At 39.0% G+C, this 22,597-nt stretch overlaps 1 protein-coding gene across 1 annotated transcript; it reads left to right on the forward strand.

Moving 5' to 3' along the window:
- Nucleotides 1-17,033: 17,033 nt before the first annotated feature.
- Nucleotides 17,034-17,360, forward strand: LOC308507616 (multifunctional methyltransferase subunit TRM112-like protein; the record flags this gene model as incomplete). Its single annotated transcript, XM_081072821.1, has 1 exon — nucleotides 17,034-17,360. One exon carries the CDS (start codon nucleotides 17,034-17,036, stop codon nucleotides 17,358-17,360), a length of 327 nt encoding a protein of 108 aa, XP_080928947.1.
- Nucleotides 17,361-22,597: the final 5,237 nt, after the last annotated feature.

The raw sequence follows: 22,597 nt of genomic DNA on the forward strand, positions 1-22,597 counted from the left end.
GTCGTCATCTTGGGTATTTCCTGGAATTTGAATCTGATGTAGATTTAGTTAAGTAATTGGTAAAATTGTACCAATTCAGATTCTGCAGGGGTGGAGGGTAGAGGGGAATCATTTCCTAAATCCCTGTAATTCCTGGATTAAAGGAGCAGTAGCTGGATTCAAGCATTTATTCAAACACGACACAAAATGATACAATCACAGACTACATAGTTATACACACACAATATACATTGTTCTGCTCTAGAACTTACATAAAAGTGTCATTCTTTAGGTTTTGAGATCCACCTAGCTTTTTTTCACTCAATAATGCATTATTTTTAGATGACCAGTGTTGATACCTTTAAGATCTAGCTCATTCATTTTCATTGTTGTGATGTATTCCATTGTATATCCTGGCTTACATGTTCATGAGTATTATATTTTCTTACTGGAATATTTGATCAATACGTAGGACTCCTTTTTATTCCTAATATTCCTCTCTATTAAATTCAATTTTGTTATATTGGCAATGCCACATAGCTTTCTTCTTTTAATTTGTATTTGTAGGTATATCTTGCCCATCTCTTTATTTGCAAATATTCCCTGTGACTTTGTAGTAGGGAAGTCTTTAAGGCAAAACAAAAAGCTTGATTTTTATCATTTGTAATCAATAGGTGGTTATCTCTACTTTTGATACGTGATTCTAAACTTATGAATGCTGATATATTGAGACTTAGTTGTTCCCAGGTGACTTTTTAGCTACTTGCTTCTTTGTTTCTTTTCATTTCCTTTCTTGACTTTTGTACTTTCTCCTGAATTAATAAAGTTTTCTTTATTCTTTCCTTTTTCCCTTAGCTGGCTTGAAAACTATGGACTAATTTTCTTTCACTCTGTGTTTGCTTTTTATTTTTTAAATAAAAATGATTTATTGAGATATAATTCATATGTAGTTCAGCCATTCAAAATGCACAAGTCAATGGTTCATAATATATTAATGGACTTGTGCAACTATCACCCCAATCAATTTTAGAAAGTGTTGTTACCCAATAAAGGAACTCCATACGCATTAGCAGTCATTCCACATTTCCCCCCGGCCCCCTTCCTTCTAACCCTAGACAACCCCAATCTATTTTCTGTCTGTATGGATTTGCCTATCCTGACTCTTCTTATAAATAGAATCACACAACATGTGGCCTTTTTGTGGCTGGCTTCTTTCACTCAGCATAATGTTTTCAGGTTTTATTGATGCTATAGTATGAATCAATACTTCATTCCTTTTTATTGCCAAATAATATTCTATCATATGTATGTGCCACATTTTATTTACCCATTGATCAGCTCATAAACGTTTGAGTTGTTTCCACTTTGGAGCCATTGTGAATAATGCTGCTATAAACATTTAGGTGCAGGTTGTTGTGTTGACGTATGCTTTTATTTCTTGAGTATTTCTAGGAGTGGAATTTCTAAGTCACGTGGTCACTCTATATGTAACCTGTTGAGGAACTGCTGGACTGTTTTCAAAAGTGGGTGCACCATTGTACATTCCCACCAGCAATGTATGAGGGTTCCAATTTCTCCATAGTCTCACAATACTTTTTATCTGACTTTTTGATTCCAGCCATCCTCCTGGGTATGGAGTGGTTATCTCATGGTGGTTTTGATGTCCATTTCCTTAATGGATAATCTTGTTGAACATCTTTTCAAGTGCTTTTGTATATCTTCCTTGGACAAATGTATATTCACTTGTCCAAGATCTCTTGCCCATTTTAAATTGAGTTGTATTAATATTATTGAGTGGTAAGAGTTCTTTATATGTTCTAGATACAGGTTCCTTATCAAGTATAATTGGCAAAATCACCCCCCTGTCTGTGGGATGTCTTTGAATTTTCTTGATGGTGCCCTTTGCAAAACAAAAGTTTTTAAGTTTGATGATTTTCAATGTATCTATTTTTTATTGTTGTTTGTGCTTTTGGTGTCATATAAGAAACTATTGGCTAATTCAAAGTCATAAAGATTTATAACTGTGTTTTCTTCTAATTTTGTAAGATGCATACTTAATTGTGCCACCACTTCCTTTATTCTTTTTTCTGAAAAATCTAATATACTTTAAAGTTTCTCCACGTCTCTTAGCTGATTTTTTATTTTAATTGTTTTATGCTATGTTCCAAATGAAGTTTATTACCTTTCAATTTTTTTCAACTTTCAATATAAAGTTGATTCCACTAATATTTTTATTTTAATATTCCATTTGTGTATTTTCCAGGATTTCAAGTTGCTCTTTTTCATATCCACTGGCCCTGTTCATTTTACCCATTTACTTTCATAAATTTCTATTTTATTCACGGATGTCACTACTTCATCTCTTTGAGAATTCTAACTAGGCCTTTTAATTTATTTTTTTTATAATCAAGTTTTCCATTTTATTTAAAATTTTAGTTTTAATTCTGAAGAAAAAGATATAGATACAGATACACCTAAGTAAACCTTTTTTAATATTTTTATTAAATGTATTAGGGTAACATTGGTTAGTAAAATCATAGATTTCAAGTGTATAATTCTGTATTATAATACATTGTCTGTTGTGTTCTGTGTTCACCTTTTTAAAAATAATTTTCACGTTGTCATTTTTATTTCATCTAGAGTGGATTCAGTTTACAATTGTTAGTCTTTTTTAGCACTAGATTATTTTTTTCTTTGATTTTGGAATATTTATTTATATGCTCAGCTTGTGTAGGAAAGTTTATTTTTTTAACCTCTGTCTCTGAACTCAACTCCTATCCAGAACCAGGACACATACTGGTTACTCATAATCCCTCTTCAATGGTGATAGTTTGGACATTTCCAAATGGTCAGGCAGCAGATGATAGCTTGGCCTTGACCTCCCTGCAAATATTTCCTGCACATGACACCGAAAGCACAGCTCACACACACACAAAAAAAGGTAAACAAATTGGATTTTGTCGAGATTAGAAACTTCTGCTGTCATTGTTAAGAGAATGAAAAGACAAGCCAAAGACTGGGAGAAAATATTTGCAAACCGCATATCTGATAAAGAACATGTATCTATACTATACAAAGGATTCTCAAAATTCAATAAGAAAACAACACAATTTTAAAAATAGACCAAAGATTTTAACAGGCACTTCACCAAAGAAGATACACAAATGGCTAAGAAACACATGAAAAGGAATTCATTGGCATTGAGGAAATGCACATTAAAAGCACAATGAAATACCACTATATATCTATTAAAATGGTTAAAATGAAAAATATCAGTGAGGAACTAGAATTTTCATACATTGCTGGTGGGAATGTGATATAGAAGAACCACTTTGGAAAGCAGTTCAGTATGTTTCTTAAGTCAGACTTACACCTACCATGTGATCCAGCCATTGCACTCCTGGGTATTTACCCAACAGGAAAAAAAAAAAGCATACATTCATACAAAGATTTGTACTTAAACATTCATAGTAGCTTAATTTGCAGTGTCCCCAAACTGGAAATGACCCAAATGCCCATTAACAGGTGAATGGATAACAAATAGTAGTATAGCTATACAATGGAATACTATTCAACATGAAATAGAATGAACTCTTGATACATGTAACATTTGGAAGAATTTCAAAATAGTTATGCTGAGTGAAAAAAATAGTTATGCTAAGTGAAAAGTATACACTGTATGACTCTATTTATATAAAACTCTAGTAAATGTAAACTAATACGTAATGACAGAAAGTAGACCAGTGTTTACCTGGAGTTGGGTGGGCAGAAGGGAGGGATTCCAAAAGAGCACGATGAAACCTCTAGGGTTGATTGTGGCGATGCTTTCGTGGGTGTGTACATATGGCAAGACTTATCAAAGTTTACACTTAAATCTGTACAGTTTATTGTATCCCAATTATATTTCAATAAAGCCATTAGGAGGAAGAGAAGATGGAGGAGAAGAAAGAAAAGACTTATGTGCAGTGATTCTCACCTCTTGCTCAGCCCCTCCAAGACACTAACAAAATTTCCAAAATAGGGGAACATTTCCTTAAATTTGGAAATTCTTATTAGAAACTCAAGATTACATAGGGTCTTTCAGACAATGTTTATAAGTTTAAGGAATTTTTGAAAATTGATGCTTGGAAAGCATTTGTTACTTGGAGCTGTTACCCCCTCCTTTGGAGTTTTTGATGGGACAACCATCCCCTCGGTCTTTTTCTAGTCCCAGTCTTTTTCCTGCCACCTTGCTGCACGCAAGTGTGGCTTCTCCAATTCCTGAGAGTTGCCGACCTGCACACCTTTAAGTGCTTAGCCCTGAAATCTCGGCCCTGAAAGCTCTGCCTGCCATTCTTGGCCTGCTCCTGCCCTCGGGCTGCTGGATTCAGGTGACGTTTTATACTTTATTATTTGTCCTCTGGTCCACAACTCCTGGTCACCCATGTAGTTCCTTGGCCCTGACTGTCCAGGATTCAAACACTAAGCAGACCCACCAGGTACCTCTGTGTAAGGGCTGAGGGTAGAATTGGGGGGAGGTGGTTCAAATTCTCTTCAATTGGATTGTTTACTGATGTGCGGATAATAGGTTCCTTTGGTAAAGTGCTGGCAATTGGCTGTCCCAGGTGGCTCAGAGCACCTCCACGGCACATTTCCTGACCCCACCCCAGGCTGGGTGGGGTGGCCCTCCTCTCCTCTAGGATCTGATGCTTCCCTTTATCATGTCACTTACTCTGTGTTCTCTGTTTTGTTTTTTGGGTGTTTTGTTTTTTTTTTGCCTTTCCCCAATTTATACCCTCCTTCCAATATGGAAAAGCCTGGAGAACAGCAATCTTACGTTGGTTAAATATCTCAGTACCCTCAGCACGTAGCACAAATCCAGGTACCTGGGAGACACAGCTAAACAGCTAAATTAGAACACTGATACCAGCAGGACCCGAGGTGATAGGCCTTGAAGATCATTTGTGTTTGCTTCAGCGTCCAGTACAAATGTGCTTCCCTGACTATTAATTTTTATCAGTGTGGTTTAGAAAGCAGCATTGACCCTCTTCTCTGATAAACTTTTGAGACTGCCTAGGCTTTAAAGACCTATAAACACTAAAGAAGAATCCATTTATTTTTCCCAAATAAATTCTAATCTGCTCTCCAAATGTACTACATTTCTCAATCCTATCCGGCAACCAGAAAGCTATGTTATGTTTCTTGAAAAGAGAGGTGGCGACTGCCACTGTGTGAAACACCCTCAGCTTGACCTAACCATGCGCCAGAGGCAGCCATGCCCACTGCCATGGTGTGGAATGAACGACCACACGTCAGAAGATGGTAGCATGAAGGGAGACGAAGCGAGAGACAGATCTCTTCCTAATGACGAAGCTTCAGTGAAAGAAACAGAAGAAAAATTAAATAAAAGATCACAGAAAATGCATAGAGCTATATAGTTGAGAATTTAAACAGCTTGGTTAAATTTTTAAAATATTCTGATTTGAAAAATGCAGTAGCAGAACTACAAAACAGAAGTGACTCGACTGAAAACTAAATTAGTAATCTAAAACAACAAGTAGAAAAGCTAACTTACTACACAAGTGCACAAAAACACAAAGAAACAAGTCAGAAGCATAAGAGATATGGAGGTCCAGGAGCACCAAGACACAAAACACATAGCGTCAGAAGTAGATAAATGACCAGACCTAGGAATAAAAATGTACAAAGGGAAACCTCTGAGTTGAAAAAGATATAAATGTTTAAATTGAAAAGGTACATATAGTGTCAGGCAAGAATAATGAGAAAGGAAAAAAAGATACACACCTGATAACATTTTTGAACTCTGAGAATGAAGAGATCTGGCAACAGGCTTCCAAACAGAGTGAGAAGTTGAGTTTCAAAGGCAAGAGAATCAGCACAACAGATTTCTCATCTGCAACCTTGGACCCCACAAGATAGTGGAGTTATATGGAGTCTTTGGGGAAAAGCACTGTGACCCAAGAATCTTATACTATCAATAAAATATTCATATAGGAAGAGAAAGGATTTTTCCACCTTACATAGACTCATAATACATGCTACCCAGTATACTTCTAAATAAATTACTTAAGGGAGAACTCTAATTTTTAAATAAATAAAAACGAAACCTCAAGGTAGGATGAAATATTCAAAGAGCAGGAGTCAGTCAAACTATATTGATGAAGTCTGTATTCTTTTCTTCCAGGATAGAGTGGTGAACAAGACACAGCCCCTGCCCTCCAGCAGCTCCTATTAAGTGTCACAAAGAGGATTAAGTGGTGTGATGAGGAAAAGAGGGACTGATATGCCCATGCTGCTTTGGCAGAGTTGGGGGTGGCATTTGAATTGAGAACTGATTACAAGGAGAAAGCGACCTTGCATAGTTATAGAAGAAGAACTTTCTGAGAAAAACAAACGGTCTCAAAGAAGGAAATAGCATGGCGTGTTTAGTGTGTTCCACTCCCTCCGAAAGAAAACCACAGTGGCTGGGTGTAGGGAACTTGGGCGAGAACGGAAGGAGATAAGGTCAGAGAGGCAGTGTGGCACAGATGAGCAGCAACTCATTGAAATCCAGGTTCTTCTTATTCCTGGGCACATTGCTAGACCAATTTCCCAGCTCTCTGGAAAGTGGGTGTGGCCAGGAGTGTTCCAGCCAGTGCAATGTGAAGAGAAAAGATATTCAGTTCTGCCCCATAAAAATCACCCTGTGCACTCCTCTCTGCTCATTTTCCCCTTCCAGCTACTTAGAATGAAAATGACCCCCAGAGTAACTTTGAAAGATAACCACATATTGGAGATGCCAGTCTGTATCTCTGAATGATTGTGCCCAGAAGAACAACTTACCATCCTATTCACCTATCTCAGTGTTGTTATGTGAGCAAGAAACAACCATCTGTGCTGTCTGAGCCATTGTGGAGTATTGGGGAAATCTGTTACAGCAGTTAGCACACTCTGACCATCACAGGTAGGCAGGGTCTTGTGGGACCATAGGACCAAGTTTGAATTTCTCTCCAAGTGTAATGAGAAGGGCTGGGAGTCTAATGGGAATGAAAGGGGAAAGAAGTTCAGGAAGGAAATGATACAATCAGATTTATATTCTAGCATCTAGGGATGGGCTCCTGCTCAATCAAGAGGCCATTGCCACAGTCTTGGAGAGAGAGCACTGTGGCTTTGAGTGGAGCTTTAGAATGCAAGAGTTGATGTTTTGGATATGAAATATGTGGGAAAGAGAGGAGTAAAGGATGACTCGTGAGTTTCCGGAAATTTACTGAGATGTGGACAACTGCAGTAGGAAGCAATCTGAGGGTATGAGAAATCGCGATTTCTGTTTGTTCCTGTTAAATCTGAGATGTCTATTAGGAAGATGTTAGATATATGAATCTAGAGTTTCAAACAGTAAATTATGGTTGAAGAAAGGACAATGAGAAGCATCAGAGAATATGTGTTTCTGAAGCCTGTGACTGGGATCTTTCAGGGGAGAGTGTTAGAAAAGGCTGTGGGCAGAGTCCCAGGACTCTCAGGAATTCAGAGTTCTGGTTCGTGGACAAGAGCCACATGGAGACTGAGGAGCAGTGCCATCTGAAACAGGAGAAAAGCATGGAAAGGACAGGTTCCCAGGAGCTTGGTGAGATTTTTTTTCAGCATTGTTCGGCTATCTGGGTATAACTAAGGAATACGCAGGTAGTCTTGGTTTTAAATAGTTCAGGGCTTTTCCAGTCAAGAACTTAATTTAAGCAGGAATGTATTCATTTCCCAAGGCTGCTGTAACATACTGGTTCCTTAAAGTAACAAATTAATTCTCTCATAGTTCCAGAGGCTAGAAGTCTGAAGTCAAGGAACAGCAGGGTTGGATCTTTCTGGAGGCTCTGAAGAAGAATCCACTCCATGCCTCTCTCCTCGTTTCTGGTGGCTGCTGGCAATCCTTGGCATTCCTTGGCTTGTATATACACCACTCCATTTATGTCTCCATCTTCTCTGTGTGTATCTGTGTTTATTTTCCTTTCTCTTCTCTTCTAAGCACTTGTCATTGGATTTAGGGTCCACCCTAACCCAAAACGTCTTGTCTTAAGATTCCTAACTTAATTACATCTGCGAAGATCCCTTTTACCAAATTAGGTCACATTTACAGCTCCCAAGTGGGCATATCTTTGAGGCAGGGTACTATTGAATTCACTACAAGGAGCAAGGGGAAAGTGCATCAAAAGGATTTGCAAGGGAGGTTAGAGGACTGGATCATGGGATCCAGGCAGGAGGAGGAGGGAAACGAGGACGTGCGAGGGTTGTGGAGTGAAAAGTGGTGAGATCAAATTGGAGAGTGGCTGAACAAGAGCAAGGGAGCTGGGAGATGGGGTGAAAGGGAGGGACGACATCACAATGGCTGACAGAGTTCAATTATTGATAATGACCAAGTCTGGAGAATAGACACCTCAGTGAGTGACCCCACTGGAAGAGAGGAGGGGATGGGACTTAGAGAATGTTGGCTGACTCACCAACATGGGTGATGGAGCTCCCAAAATGATAACAGGAGTGGAGAGGGGTAGAGAGTGAAACAGGTGCCACAAGCATCAACGAGCAAAGGACAGGTCAAAGGAATAAATACAGCAATCAGGAGGACTGAGCGAGTGACAGTCATGGCTACATCGGAATAGATGAATGTAAAGAGATTCCCACCTGTAATATAAGGGATTAAAAGATACAAAAGTAAAAATAAATCAATGCATAAAAGTTGGGAGTCAAAATTCCAAAGGATTCTAACAAAACCCAGGAGTCGGTGGGGAACAGACAGAGAGAATGGAGAAGTAAATACATATTACCGGTAACAGCTTCATTTTGGTGTTGGGTTTGTGGCTGAAATTGAATTGAATAAAACTATACTAAAAAGTCTCCTTTTGGGAAATTGGGACATTCAGTATGTTGGTAGAGAAATACAGACTTGAACATTCTCTTCAAAATATATGTACCCACTAAAAAATAGAAACATCTAGAAAAGCTTCCAAATAACCAGAGGATAAAATAGTGACTAAACATAAAAACTCTAATAATTCAGTAAAAATTGGTTATGGAAAAAACAGGAACAAATAGTATACAATAGAACAGAAAGTACAAAACAAGACAAAATAATTCCAAACGTGTCTTTTATTTCAGTGATGGCCCCTGTATTTAATATCCTTATTAAAAATGATAATGAAAAAATTAAGCAGTCATTAAAAACAACCATTGTGGTGATTATTTCATGGGTTAGCAATTGTGCACTTTAAATATGTACAGTTTATCATACATAATTATACTTCAATAAAGCTGTTTAAAAAAAAACAGCAAAGACTAAGATGAGGTTAAAAAAAAAAAGACTCCAATTTTATGCTGCATGCATAAACCTGAAAAAGAAAAACACTGAAAAGAGACGTGGCAAGTGTAAACAAATTGAAAATAGAGATGGCAGTATTTATTAGGTTGGTGCAAAAGTAATTGCAGTCTTTGCAATTATTTTTAACCCTTTAAACTGCAACAAATTTTGCACCAACCTAATATATCATCACATAAAATAGATTTTGAGGCTAAAAGTACTGTCAGACAACATAGATATTTTGTAAGACTAAGAGGAAAATTCACAAAGATGTTGTAACAGTCAAAAAACTTTAATGAGCCAATAACATAACTTGAAAATATATAAAGCACTGACTTCCAGAAATACGACAGACAAATCCACATATTAAGAAATTGCTAATACACCTTAATACACTTCTCTCAGAACTTATTAAATCTAGTAGATAAATATGAAATAAAACTATAGAGGACTTGAATAATAAGTAAAAAATGATCTCACACACACACACAGACATGGAACTTCATACTCAACAAATAGAAAATGTACATTCTTTTCAAATACCCTTAGAACTTTATGTATTAGGGCACAAGACAATGTCAGCTATTTTCAAAACAAATAGAAATTGTACAATAAAACTAGAAAAACTTAGTCCACAAAAAGTAAACAAAAAAATGCACTTGAAAAATTTGAAAACTCTTTTCTAAATCATCTGTGAATTAAAGACGAAATCAAAACTGGAATTTTAATTAGGAAAAACTGAGAAGATTACATTTTAAAGACTTGTGGGAATCAGCCAAATAGTGATATTTCATAGAAAATGTGTAGCCTTAACAGTATGTGTTAGGAAATGAGGAAAATTTAAAATAATGAGCTAACCATCCAATTCAAGAAAATAGAACAAGTTCTGAATAAAACTAAATGAGAAAGAAGAAAATTAAAATAAAAACAGAAATTATTGAAATAGAAAACAAACTCCTTCGGATTTTTTGGGTAGATACCCAGGAGAGCGATTGCTGGGTCATATGGTAATTCTATTCCTAATTTTTTGAGGAACCTCCACACTGTCTTCCATAAGGGCTGCACCAGTCTGCATTCCCACCAACAGCCTATGAGGGTTCCTTTTTCTCCACAGCCTCTCCAACACTTGTTACTATTTGTCTTGTTGATGATAGCCATTCTGACTGGGGTGAGGTGATATCTTATTGTGGTTTTCATTTGCATTTCTCTGATGATTAGCGATGTTAAGCATTTTTTCATATGTCTATTTGCCATTTGTATGTCCTCTTTGGAGAAATGTCTCTTTAGGTCCTCTGTCCATTTTTCAATTGGGTTGTTTGTTTTTTTGTTGTTGAGTTTCATGGGTTCCTTGTATATCCGAAAACATTTACACATAAAGACACGTGTACTCCAATGTTCATTGCAGCTTGTTTACGGTGGCCAAGACATGGAAACAACCAAAATGTCCTTTGATAGATGAATGGATAAAGAAGTTGTGGTATATATACACCATGGAATACTATTCAGTGGTAAGAAAAGATGATATAGGAACATTTGTGACAACATGGATGGACCTTGGGAGTATAATGCTAAGTGAAATAAGTCAGACAGAAAAAGCAGAGAACCCTATGATTTCACTGATATGTGGTATATAAACCAAAAACAACAAAAGAACAAGACAAACAAATGAGAAAGAAAAACTCATAGACACAGACAATAGTTTAGTGGTTACCAGAGGGTAAGGGGGGTGCAGGGTGCGAGATGAGGGTAAGGGGGATCAAATATATGGTGATGGAAGGAGAACTGACTCTGGGTGGTGAACACACAATGGGATTTATAGATGATGTAATACAGAATTGTGCACCTGAAATCTATGTAAATTTACTAATAATTTTCACCCCAATAAATTTAATAAAAAAAAAAAAGAAAAGAAAACAAACTCCTGTGGTCATAAATTATAAAATACAATGTTTGTTCTCAAGAAAAAGTTTAAAACAATGGAAAGGCTGTGTCTTTGACAAGAGAAAAGAGTAAATCCATTAGAAATGACAAAAAAGATAAAATTACAAACACTAAGATTCTAAAATTTTAAGATAATGCACTATGACAACTACTTTGAAAATCTAGGTGTAACAAGTGATTTCCTAAGAAAATATAAATTTAAAAAATTGTCTCAAAAGTAAAAAAAAGAATTAAGTTGTCAAAGATCTGTCTCCAAGGAAAAGATATGTCTTGCTATATTTAAAATTCATTGTGTAGTAGTTAAGAATGGAGACTGACCTTTAATCCTTGCTCTGCCCCATTAGTTGTGCCACTTTAGTATAGTTGCCAAATTTAGCAAATAAAGATACAACACACCCACAAGACTGTTGTCTGTGTCTATGAGTTTCTGCTTGTTTGTCTTATTCATTTATTGCTTTCAGTTTTGTATCCCACACATAAGGGAAATTGTATGGTTCTTAACATTTTCTACCTGACTTATTTCACTTAGCATGATAATCTCAGGATCCACCCATGTTATCAAAAATGGCAGTATTTCATCTTTTATTATAGCTGAGTAATATTCCATTGTATACATGTACCACATCTTCTTTATCCAATCATCTGTCGAAGGACACTTTGGTTGTTACCATGTCTTGGCCACCATGAATAATGTTGCAATGAACATAAGGGTCCATATATCTTTACGGATAAATGTTTTCCAATTTTTTGGATAGACACCCAAAAGAGGGATTGGTGGGTCACATGGTAATTCTATTGTTAATTTTTTGAGGAATCTCCATGCCGTTTTCTCTAGTGTCTGTAACACTTTACATTCCCACCAACAGTGTATGAGGGTTCCTTTTTCTCCACTTTCTCTCCAACACTTGTTATTACTTGTCTTGTTGATGATAGCCATTCCAACATGTGTGAGGTGGTATTTCATTGTGGTACTGATTTACATTTCCCTAATTGCTAGTGAGTTTGAGCATCTTTTTATGTATCTATTGGCCATTTGTATTCATGGGAGAAGTGTCTGTTCAGGTCCTCTGCCTATTTTTTAATTGGATTGTTTGTGGGTTTTTTGTTGTTGATTTATATGAATTCGTATATACTTTGGATATTAGCCCCTTATTGGAGGTGTTGTTTGGAAATATCTTCTCCCATTTATGTGGTTGCTTCTTTGTTTGGTTGACAGTTTCTTTTCACTGTGCAGAAGCTTTTTAATTTGATATATCCCTTTCATTTATTTTTGCTTTTACTTTCCTTGACTTTGAGGTCAAATTCATAAAATCTTCTCTAAGACCAAGGTCCGTAGTTTTAGTACCTATGTTTTCTTCTATGCAATTTATTGTTTCAGGTCTTATATTTAGGTTTTTTATCCATTTGAGTTAATTTTGGTGTATGGTGACAGATAATAGTCCAGTTTCTTTCTTTTGCACATGGCTTTCCAAATTTCCCAGCACCATTTATTGAAGAAGCTTTCTTTTCCCCATTGTACGTTTTTGGCTTCTTTGTCAAAAATTATCTGACAATATATACGAGTATATGTATTTATTTCTGTTCTCAATTCTGTTCCATTGGTCTGTGTATCTGTTTTTCTACCAATACCATTCTGTTTTGATTATTGTCATTTTGTAGTATAATTGGAAGTCAGGGAGTATGATACCTACAGCTTTGTTTCTTCTTCCCGCGCCCCCCACTAAATTGCTTTGGCTATTTGGGATCTTTTGTGATTCCATACAAATCTGATAATTTTTTTTTGTATTCCTTTAAAAGTGCCATTGGGGATTGCATGAAATCTGTATGTTGCTTTGGATAATATGGCCATGTTAATTATGTTGATTCTTCCAACCCATGAACATGGAATATCTTTCCATTTTTTTGTATCATCTTCAATTTCTTTTAATAATATCTTGTAGTTTTCAATGTGTAGGTCCTTCACATTCTTTGTTAAGTTTATTCCTAGGTATTTAGTTTTTGTTGTTGTTGCCATTATAAAAGGGATAATAGTTACCAGAGGGAAAAGGGGAGGGGGAAAAGTAGTAGAGGGTAAAGGGCGTCAAATATATGGTGATGGAAAGAGATTTGACTTTGGATGGTGAACACACAATGGGATTTATAGATGATGTATTATAGAAATGTTCACTTGAAACCTATATAATTTTATGAACCAATGTCATCCTAATAGTTTTAATTGAAAAAAATCCAGTTAAATTGGAATTTCAGATAAACAACAAATAGGTTTCTAGTAAAAACATTTCCATGCAATATTTATGACATACTTATACTAAAAAATTATTCATTATTTACCTGAAATTCAAACTTAACTGGACATCTTGTATTTTGGTGGCAATCCTAGACTTTAGGCAGATTATTTAACTTCCCTGTACTTGTTTTCTCATCTTTAAAATAGAGATGGTGATGATGATGATAATAAAAACCTTACATCAGAAGGATGACGGGAGAGTTAAATGAGTTAATATAAGGAAAACATACACCTAGTAAGCACTATGTAATTGTTAGTTATTTTAATGATAGCTCTTTTTCTTCTCTCTTTCTCTCTCTGTTATTCTTTCGTCAACAAGCATGTATCAAACTCTTCAATGCCTGGTACTACGCCAGATACTAGGGCAGACACCCCCATAATACCCTCCCCCTTTTTTCCTTCACACACCCCACAAGCACATATTAGAAGTTATTCTAGCTAATCACAGCACTAGGTCTTCTTTTGTTTTGACAGGACAGAAATACCACTGTCACACATTTCATCCAGGAGCTCACACTCCCCTTGGAAGAGCCCCAAACTCCTACCCATGGTTGGGAGTCTTACCTTCACAATTTGGAGTTTTCCCACTTTAAATCGATGACCTGTGGCCTGGTTCAGGTCAGTGTACCTCTTTCAGCTTGTCTACTAAAACAGGCATTTAAAGAAAGTAAATGTACCTAAGGGTCTGTCCTACCACAGGTGCTATTAGCTTTTCTTACACTGAAAACACTATTGTGCCAGTCAAGCCTTGGGTGGTTTTGCCTGCATCGGTTTTTCCTCTGGGTTAATTTTCACAATTGCTGTTCCGTAATGAGAAACAGTAATTAAGGCAGTGAGAAACTTTGCCTGGTCTCTGCTCCCAGGCTTTCTTAGAGGGCCTGTCTCCATTGGTTGTAGCATCTCATTTGGCAGCGTCTCAGAAACCAGACAAAGAGCCTGTTCTTCTAGACCACCTGTTCTTCTAGGTGTCCCCTTACTGGACTCTTTCAGCTTGAGCCCACCTCAGTCACGCCTTGCTCTTTCAGCTGCCCAGGTGCTGACACCTGGCTCACCCACCTCAGCTAACTACCTCTGTGGCACTTCTGCAAGGGTATAAAAGGGTCTCCTTTCAAACCCTTTCGGGACTGTTCTGATAATGAAGTCCACCTCCCCGATATCCCCAGACCTCTCTTTGTTCCTTAGTCCCGACCAGCTTCCTGCACCCACTGGTCCCTGCTTCCACTCCTTTGGTATTCCACCCCAGTGCTCTACACCCTCGCTCGCTATCTTTTATTTACACTTTAAAATAGCTGCTAAACATGGAAGACTCTGCACTTTGATAGTGGAAGGAAAGGCTTTATTTTTGCTCAAAGGAGTAAAGTAACAACTGCTAAGTTCCTACTGTACACCAGACACTAGGGTAAGCCCCTTTTCCACATATTTTTCTCATTTAATTACCTAATAATGTGGTGAAACAGATGTCAGTATCTCCATTTTACAAATTCAAAAACATAGGTTCAGAGAGGTTAAGTGTGTTGCCCAAGTTTATACACAAGTTGGTGGCAGAGCTAAATTTAAATTCAAGTCTCTTTGACTCTCAAGTCCAATATCTTTTCCACTACCCCCACTGATGGTCAACTTGTAAACAATTTGTTGTGTGTGTGTATAAGATTTTTTAAATGACACCTAGATCTAGGTCAGTTCTGTTTTCTCTTGGCCTCTTCTTCATGCTCTCGGTTACGGTTTGTGGCAATCCCACGGTCAGCCAGGCCCAGAAAGGAGACCATGAGCTAAGGAAGGGCAGGCTTACCTGCTGCTTCTTGCTGCTGTTGTGTAACAAATCCCAGAATAAAAGGCTGACTCTCCAAGCAGTGTCTTGTCTCCTCTGAAAGCACAGACCCACACTGAGTGGGAAGCAGCCAGACTGGGATGTACCATTTGCCTTGCTGTCTGCCCACTGCAACCAGCTGGGCCTGATACGTGTCTCACTTGTGGGTGTGAGAAGGCTGAGAAGAACAGAGTAGGAGAGTTGGAACTCCTGGTTGAGCGGTTTCAATAACTGAAGGCTACTATCATATTCACAGTGTCTTCAAAGCCTCAAGAAGGGTAATGTTTAAAATTTGTGTTTTCCTTACAATGGTCACCTAAGAACATTAACACAAGTACCTCCTAAAATATGAAGAGGACCATCGAGATGCAAGGATTGCCATGCCATTTCAGTGCCTAGGTTTGTGTTCATTTCCATCATTGTGCTGATGCCAAAGAACACTATTTTAATTGCTCAGAGCCAAAGAGAAAAGAACATATTTGAATCTATGCGTAAATATAATGTTTATGCAAAGTGAAGACCAAATAATGTCACAGCACACAGTATAAATTGGAGTTTAAGTTATCTGGTGGTTAGAATAGAGAAAGGAGATATGACAACTGAATCATCACACAGCACAATTAAAAACCTGACATTAAGAGATAGTCACATATCTTAATCATCACTCAACCTACTAAATTAAAAATAATTTTAATATTATTGGTTTTGTTTTTAACCAGTTTTTAAATGGGTTAAATTTGTTAAAACCAAATTTGTTAAATTGGTTTAAATTTATTAATTTGTTTTGTTGTTTGTTTATATAAGCCTATAAATACATGTATAAGATTTGAATCTTGTTTTCTGTTTATACACATTTAAGAAATAGATGAAATTTAATTTGATTTACACATCCAGTTAAGACAGAGTAGATTGCACGAGACTAAATCTCTAGCTAAGAAAAAACTGTAAAGAGCCGGATAACAACCCCAAAATAGCTATTAGACGACATAATAGAATAACCAAACCTTTCAAGACCTGAGGAGCTGAAATCCCTGGAACAGGGAAATACTTTGTGACAAGCTCTGCATTCAATATTGTTTTTTCTCCTTGAGTCATTTACCAATTCCTGGCATGGAGCATAGAAGTGGGGGTGAGGCATAGGATGGGAACAGTGGTCTAGAACTTACAGCAGTCTCACTGGTCTGGACAGACAAAACTTGAAGTTCAAGCTACCTAGAAACCAAGACTTGAGACTCAAGGTCCAGGAGAAAAGGGATCATAAAGTAGTAAAGCTGACATTCAACCTGAATTTCCCCTTGAGTCATTTTATAATTTCCAAACAACATGTTGGAACATGAGAAAGACACATAGGGCAGACAGAGAGAAACCAAGTAGAAAGAAACTGTTAAGACAGTAAAAATCTAAGCATGGAATGGTGTAGCCTCACAGTGCTGGGAGACAAACATTGGAGTTTGGAGCCTGCCATGAGTAAAGTCCTGATAAGCACGCAGTGATTCCATTGAGACCCCAGAAAGGCTACATCTAAGAAATAAAGTCAAGCCAGAAATAGAAAAGCCTCCACTGAATCAAGGTGATCTTGCCATATCCTATCTGCTTGCACGCAGACTTATTCCCTTTCCAGTTTTGGCCTGGCTGGAGCACATTGTAGCAACCTGAAGCTACTCCCCCACAACCTCCTGAGGTTGAATGTGTAGGATATGGGGCCCCCTGGCTTCCCCAAGCACCTCCAGGCCACTGAAATCTGCATCAACCCTGTGGAGTTCAACCCTGACTTTGTGGCATGTATGATGCCCAGGGGGGAGTGGGCGGCACTTCTGGAGGTGGCCAATACCTTGCATCTGGCCGAGATGACAAAAGGGCCAGCCCACAAGTATGATAGTGACGAGACATTTCTGAGGAAGATGCACTACATGCATCAGGGGGTAGACGTGCTGGAGGGCAGCCCGCAATGCCCAGAGTCTGGACGTCTGTTCTCCATCAGCTGCTGGATCCCCAACATGTTGCTGAGCAATAAGACTCATTAACCATTCCAGAAACCAGTTTTTCATTCTGAGACTACAGGTATCTTTGTTGATGTATATAAACAAAGCCGGTTTGCTGGCTCTGTCACGTGCATCTCCAACCCTTGACCCAGTGACACACCAAACACATGTTTTCTTGAGCTAGATATGGATATACATTTTTTTCTCATGAAAATTTAGAAATAAAACAAAGGAAAAAGAAAACGACATTGCTCTCTGGAGAAAGAAAACATCATCTGAAGTCTCTCAAACTTTTTAAACACCATGTCCAGAATTCAATAAAAAAATTACCAGGTATACCAGTAAATAAGACCAAATCACTGAAACCCCAAAAGAAAAATAGAGTCGGTATAAGTAGACCCACAGGTGATCCAGATATTAGAGTTCTCAGATATGTACTTTAAAACACCAATAATTATTATGCTCAAGAAAAATATATTAAAATATGGATCACTTACCAGATAATTATAATCTAAAAAAAAAAAATCAAATGGGAATCCTATACAACCAACCTCTCAATAGCTTAGTCTAGAAACCTAGGTCTTATTTTTTGTTCTTTCATCTTCCTCGGCCTATTAATAGATTTCTGATTTACAATCTATTATTCACTGTCACTTCCCTAATTAAGGCCAACATCATGTCTCACCTACATCCATACTTCACACCACAGAATGGACTTTCTCTGTTGTAAATCTGATCATTTCATTCCTTTTCATAAATTACTCAATGGCTTCCTATTGTCTTCAGAATAAACTGTTAGCTTCTTTCTGTGTTCTGCTAAGCCATGTATTACCTGACCCTTGCTTTCCTCTCCAGTATGTATCTTGCTACTTCACCATTCCAAACCTCAGCAAGCTACCGGTCCTTCAGCTATAGTAAATTAATTTCAATTATTCAAATGCACCATGCTTTCTCTACCTCCTGAAATTTTCATATACTCTTTCCCTTTACTCTCTCTTCCTTTGGCAAATTCCCAGCCAGCCTTCAGAAACCTTGTCTTCCAAGAGGCTCTCTCTGATCCCTCGGGATCTTTTTAGATACCTCTTCTAACATAAATGCTCTGATAGAGGTCATGTTATCATGTTGGATGGTAATTAAATATCTACATGCCATCTCCCCATTTTTTGATAGAAGGTCCCCTGAGAATTTACACATTTTATAGACATACCTCAGATATTGCCAGATTTGGTTCCAGACCACTACAACAAAGTGATTATTGCAATAAAGCAGGTCACATGAATTTATTGGTTTCCCAGTGCATATAAAAGTTATCCTTACACTATACTGTAGTCCATTAAGTGTAACATAGCATATGTCTTAAAAAACAATATACACGCCTTAATTTAAAGTATTTTATCACTAAAAAATGCTAAACATCATCTGAGCCTGCTGGAAAAAATGGCACTGACAGACCAGCTTGATGCATGGTTGCCACAAACCTTCAATGTGAAGGGGGAAAAAAAAAGATTCAATACCTGTGAAGCACAATAAAATGAGGTACATATGTCAGTCCAGGTAAGCCTGAGGATTGGTGGCTGGGAGATGGCATTGCAACCAGAGTCCTGAGAACACAAGCTGAGTATGTTTTCAAAAAGGATTCAGCCAATTGATGAACCCACCCAGGATCCAAATAATGACACTGAGCCTGGATTGTTTGCTTCCACCCCCCTGGGGCCCGGGGTGAAGCCAATCTCCATGAAGGGCTGATAATTACAGCCAAGGCCAGGGTCTCTGGAGCTCAGCACCACTTCACACCAGCTCAAAGTGAGCGTAAACACCAGCGTTCCACTTCCACACCCCATGAAGGTCATGAGTAAAAGGAACACACTCCCAAAGGCCTTTCCTCAAACTGCCGGCAAGGAGAACAGCTAGCTGCTATCTGGCTGAAACCGCTTTCCAAATGATCTATAAAGTCTGTACTCCTCCCCAAAGTGGTCTTGTCTCTTCATGCCTACATAGGTACTCAGTCCTGTCCTACCCACAGGACTGGAGTGAGGAACATGTGTTTAGAAAAGTTCATTAGGAATGATTACATAAATGTACGGCGCACCTAATACAGTTTTGTGGTTGTCCCACACCCTGCAATAGAGGAGGCTCTTCTCATCAATAGTGAGTCTCAGATTTGTCTTAACGCCCCTGCTCTCACAGCCCCAACACACACTGATCCTTATTGCACAGCCACAACACTCTGGCGGGATTCTGTACTCCACTTGTAAACAATGTGCCTCAGAAGAGACAAACACAATTTTGAATCTTAAACTTGCAAACCTAAACTAAAAAATTTCTGATGTCCGAATAGGTCAAGGGGCAAAGCCACTTGAACTCTGGGATGCTGTCCATCAAATAAGAATCTGTCCCTACGCTTTGAAAGGTATCTGTTTTCAAAAACATCTTTGCTGTCTGGATGACATTTTCCCTAAGCAAACTCCCTCGTGTAGAGAGCACCAGCCCCTCCCCCCGACCAGTAAACCAAATGTGTGTGTGCCTGAAATTTCCTGCCAAGGAATACAGGCCCTCCTGGTCCTCTGATTACACTTGATGGTACAAGATAAAGTATAAAAGAAAGCTTCATAATGATGATGTACGGCTTCCTGCCGCAGCCGTAAGGTGTGAAAAACTCACTGTGGCCTAATTCACGACAAGACAGCCGGCAACAGCCCAAGATCATTCCAAGGTAGAGACATTATTAACTTGTGACCCAGCCTAGGAGCCAGGCAGCTGTGAAATAATGTTCCAGTTAAAAAACAAAACGAGAAAGGGGAAAAAAAAAAAAAACCTCTAGAGCATATTGCTGATAAAATATTTACACGCAGTTTAACAAATTTTATAGTAATGATGCTTTAAAAATGTTTTTCTCATGAATGACTTTGCAATACTGAATACAAATAAAGAAATAATGAGTTTGGAACTATAAACAGATTACGCGTACCTTGTAGTTGACAGTACCAGCACATTACTCAACCTAGCCAAACCCATATGCATGGATTTGCTACACGACTCTGAGCAGATCCTATAAATTGCATTTGGGCCACCTCATCAGATCACATGGTGACCACTGGAAGGTATGGCTGTAGGCGCCATGGCAACAGACCAGCCTCTCCTAACAGCAACAACAACAACAACAAAAACCCAGATTATCCTAGGATTTGGTATTTGGTTGGCCAAATAAGCACCATGGAAACAAGAGAAACTGAGGACAGTGACACAACTCTCAAACCAATCTCAATGTTTGGCCTGGAATAAATCTGAAATGAGAGAGAAATGCCAGTTTTGCACGGAAGAAGCAGTGATGTTATTTTATGTAATCCAGAGAAACACAGCACAACTTCTAAGCAGGATGGAGTTGAGCGCCAAAGTGAGACTCAGGGCACAGCTGACACAGCCTTTAAGGCAGGACCCTACAGACGATAGGGACACCTGTGACTTGGACGCTTTCTGTCTCCATAGACTCGAGACACACAAAAAGGAGACAGTTTAATTATCTACGCTAACTCACACGCACAGCATTCCCGGACATGCTCAGGCCTCAGCTACTGGCCGGTGGGAGAAGCCAGATGGGAAACAGGGGCCGCATCAGTGTGAGCAAAGAATTCTCATCAGGGTGCAGAGAACACAGCCCCCAGAATGACAAGAAAATCGGGGCACTAGGTAGAGTGACCAACACACCTCAGTTTGTCTGGAACTCCCCTGGTGTTAGCCCTGGAAGTCCATGTCCCAGAAAACCTCCCAGTCCCTAGCAAGCCCTACCACTAGGGCACTCAGTTTAGAGAGACACAGAAGCTGCAGGCTCAGCAGCCTTTTCTGAATTAAACCTAAGGCAGAATCATGCAAATCTCAAGGGAGAACTGCAAAGCCTCCTCAGAGGGCAGCTTACAACATAGGTTGAGAACTTGCAGAAACAAAGACCAGATACTAGGCATTGAATGTCTAGAGGGAAACAGTGGATTTCCCAGTGCAGGCAGCTCTGGAGCACAGGAACCCACAGTGGTGAGCAGGAGAAGCTGGAAAAGTCCAGGATGGCATGCCTATTCTCCAAAGTTCCTTCCAAGACTTGGAAATGGTGATCAGAACCCACGACCTATCTCTTACGGGTAAGTATAGAACGATGACAGGAGTATTTGTTTTTCCTCCGTGTGTGGGCCAGGCGCGGTCATGTTCAGCACGTTTTTCTATCCACCTCACAAAGCCCTTAGTTAAAGAACCTTTGGGAATCATGTCATACTGAATACTTGTATGGAGCAGGCTCAGCCTGATGACTAGAATAACATTCAGGTTAAAATTCGCTCCACCCCCATCTCCGTACATAGCTCTATCTTAACGAGGCTCCTACAGTCTGCGTGTGTTCCCTATTCTACGAACAGCACTTCACAACCCAGGCAGTGCTAGGCTCCAGGGAGAGGCAAAAATGACTCCCATAATGGACCCAAGTGTGCGTTTACACATCATTCATTCCAGACAGAAGCCGCAATGCAAAATTACTTTAAAAAATGCTTTTGAATGCTATAAGACTCCATGTTTTATTACGTAAGGAACAAATATTATGAATCATTATTGTCAGGGATTAGGGTGGAGTTTGGCCCGTTCTTCCTTTCACCACTGCTGCCCTGTTAGGCTCTGGCAGACAGAAAACATCCCAAGAAATGCTAGGTGGGAAGGGACCTGTGGATGTTTTACTAATGGGTCAGACAAGTAGCCACTCAGCCCCCAGGCACAAGAGCCCCCTGGACAAGCTGGGCCAACGAGGAGGCTGATCTTCACTGCCTTCCTGTGACTTGAAGGCCACCAGCTCTGAGTAGCAAACAGAGAGAGCTTTGGTCTGGGTTGGGCCTCCAGAGGCAGGCCTAGCCTAATGCTCCATGCTGAGTACAAACTTTCTAACGCGAGTGCCCCTGGTGATGGGGGCTGACCAGTGCAAGCACAGAAAAGGGTACAGAGGGCAGCTGCATGAGGCCGTGCTGTCTGTGCAATGTGCAAAAGCACCCCCTGAAGAGGCAAGTGGGAAATGGAGTCTAGCCCAGCTCCACTCACCAAGCATCCTAATAAAGCAGAGGGGGTACATTTGTCTTTGCACAAATATGTCACCTATTCACCAGTCCCTGTTCCTGTGAGGCTCTGCTTGCCCAAATGAAGCATTTTCTAATTCACACAGAGGCACCTTTGGGTTAGCGTGTCTGTGAGCAGTACCTTTAGCCTTCTGAATGTGGCCTTCTGAATGTTAGTAGCTCCACCATCCTGGCACG

The sequence above is a fragment of the Rhinolophus hipposideros genome, assembly GCF_964194185.1.
Source record: "Rhinolophus hipposideros genome assembly, chromosome: 14".
Classification (NCBI taxonomy): Eukaryota; Metazoa; Chordata; class Mammalia; order Chiroptera; family Rhinolophidae; genus Rhinolophus; species Rhinolophus hipposideros.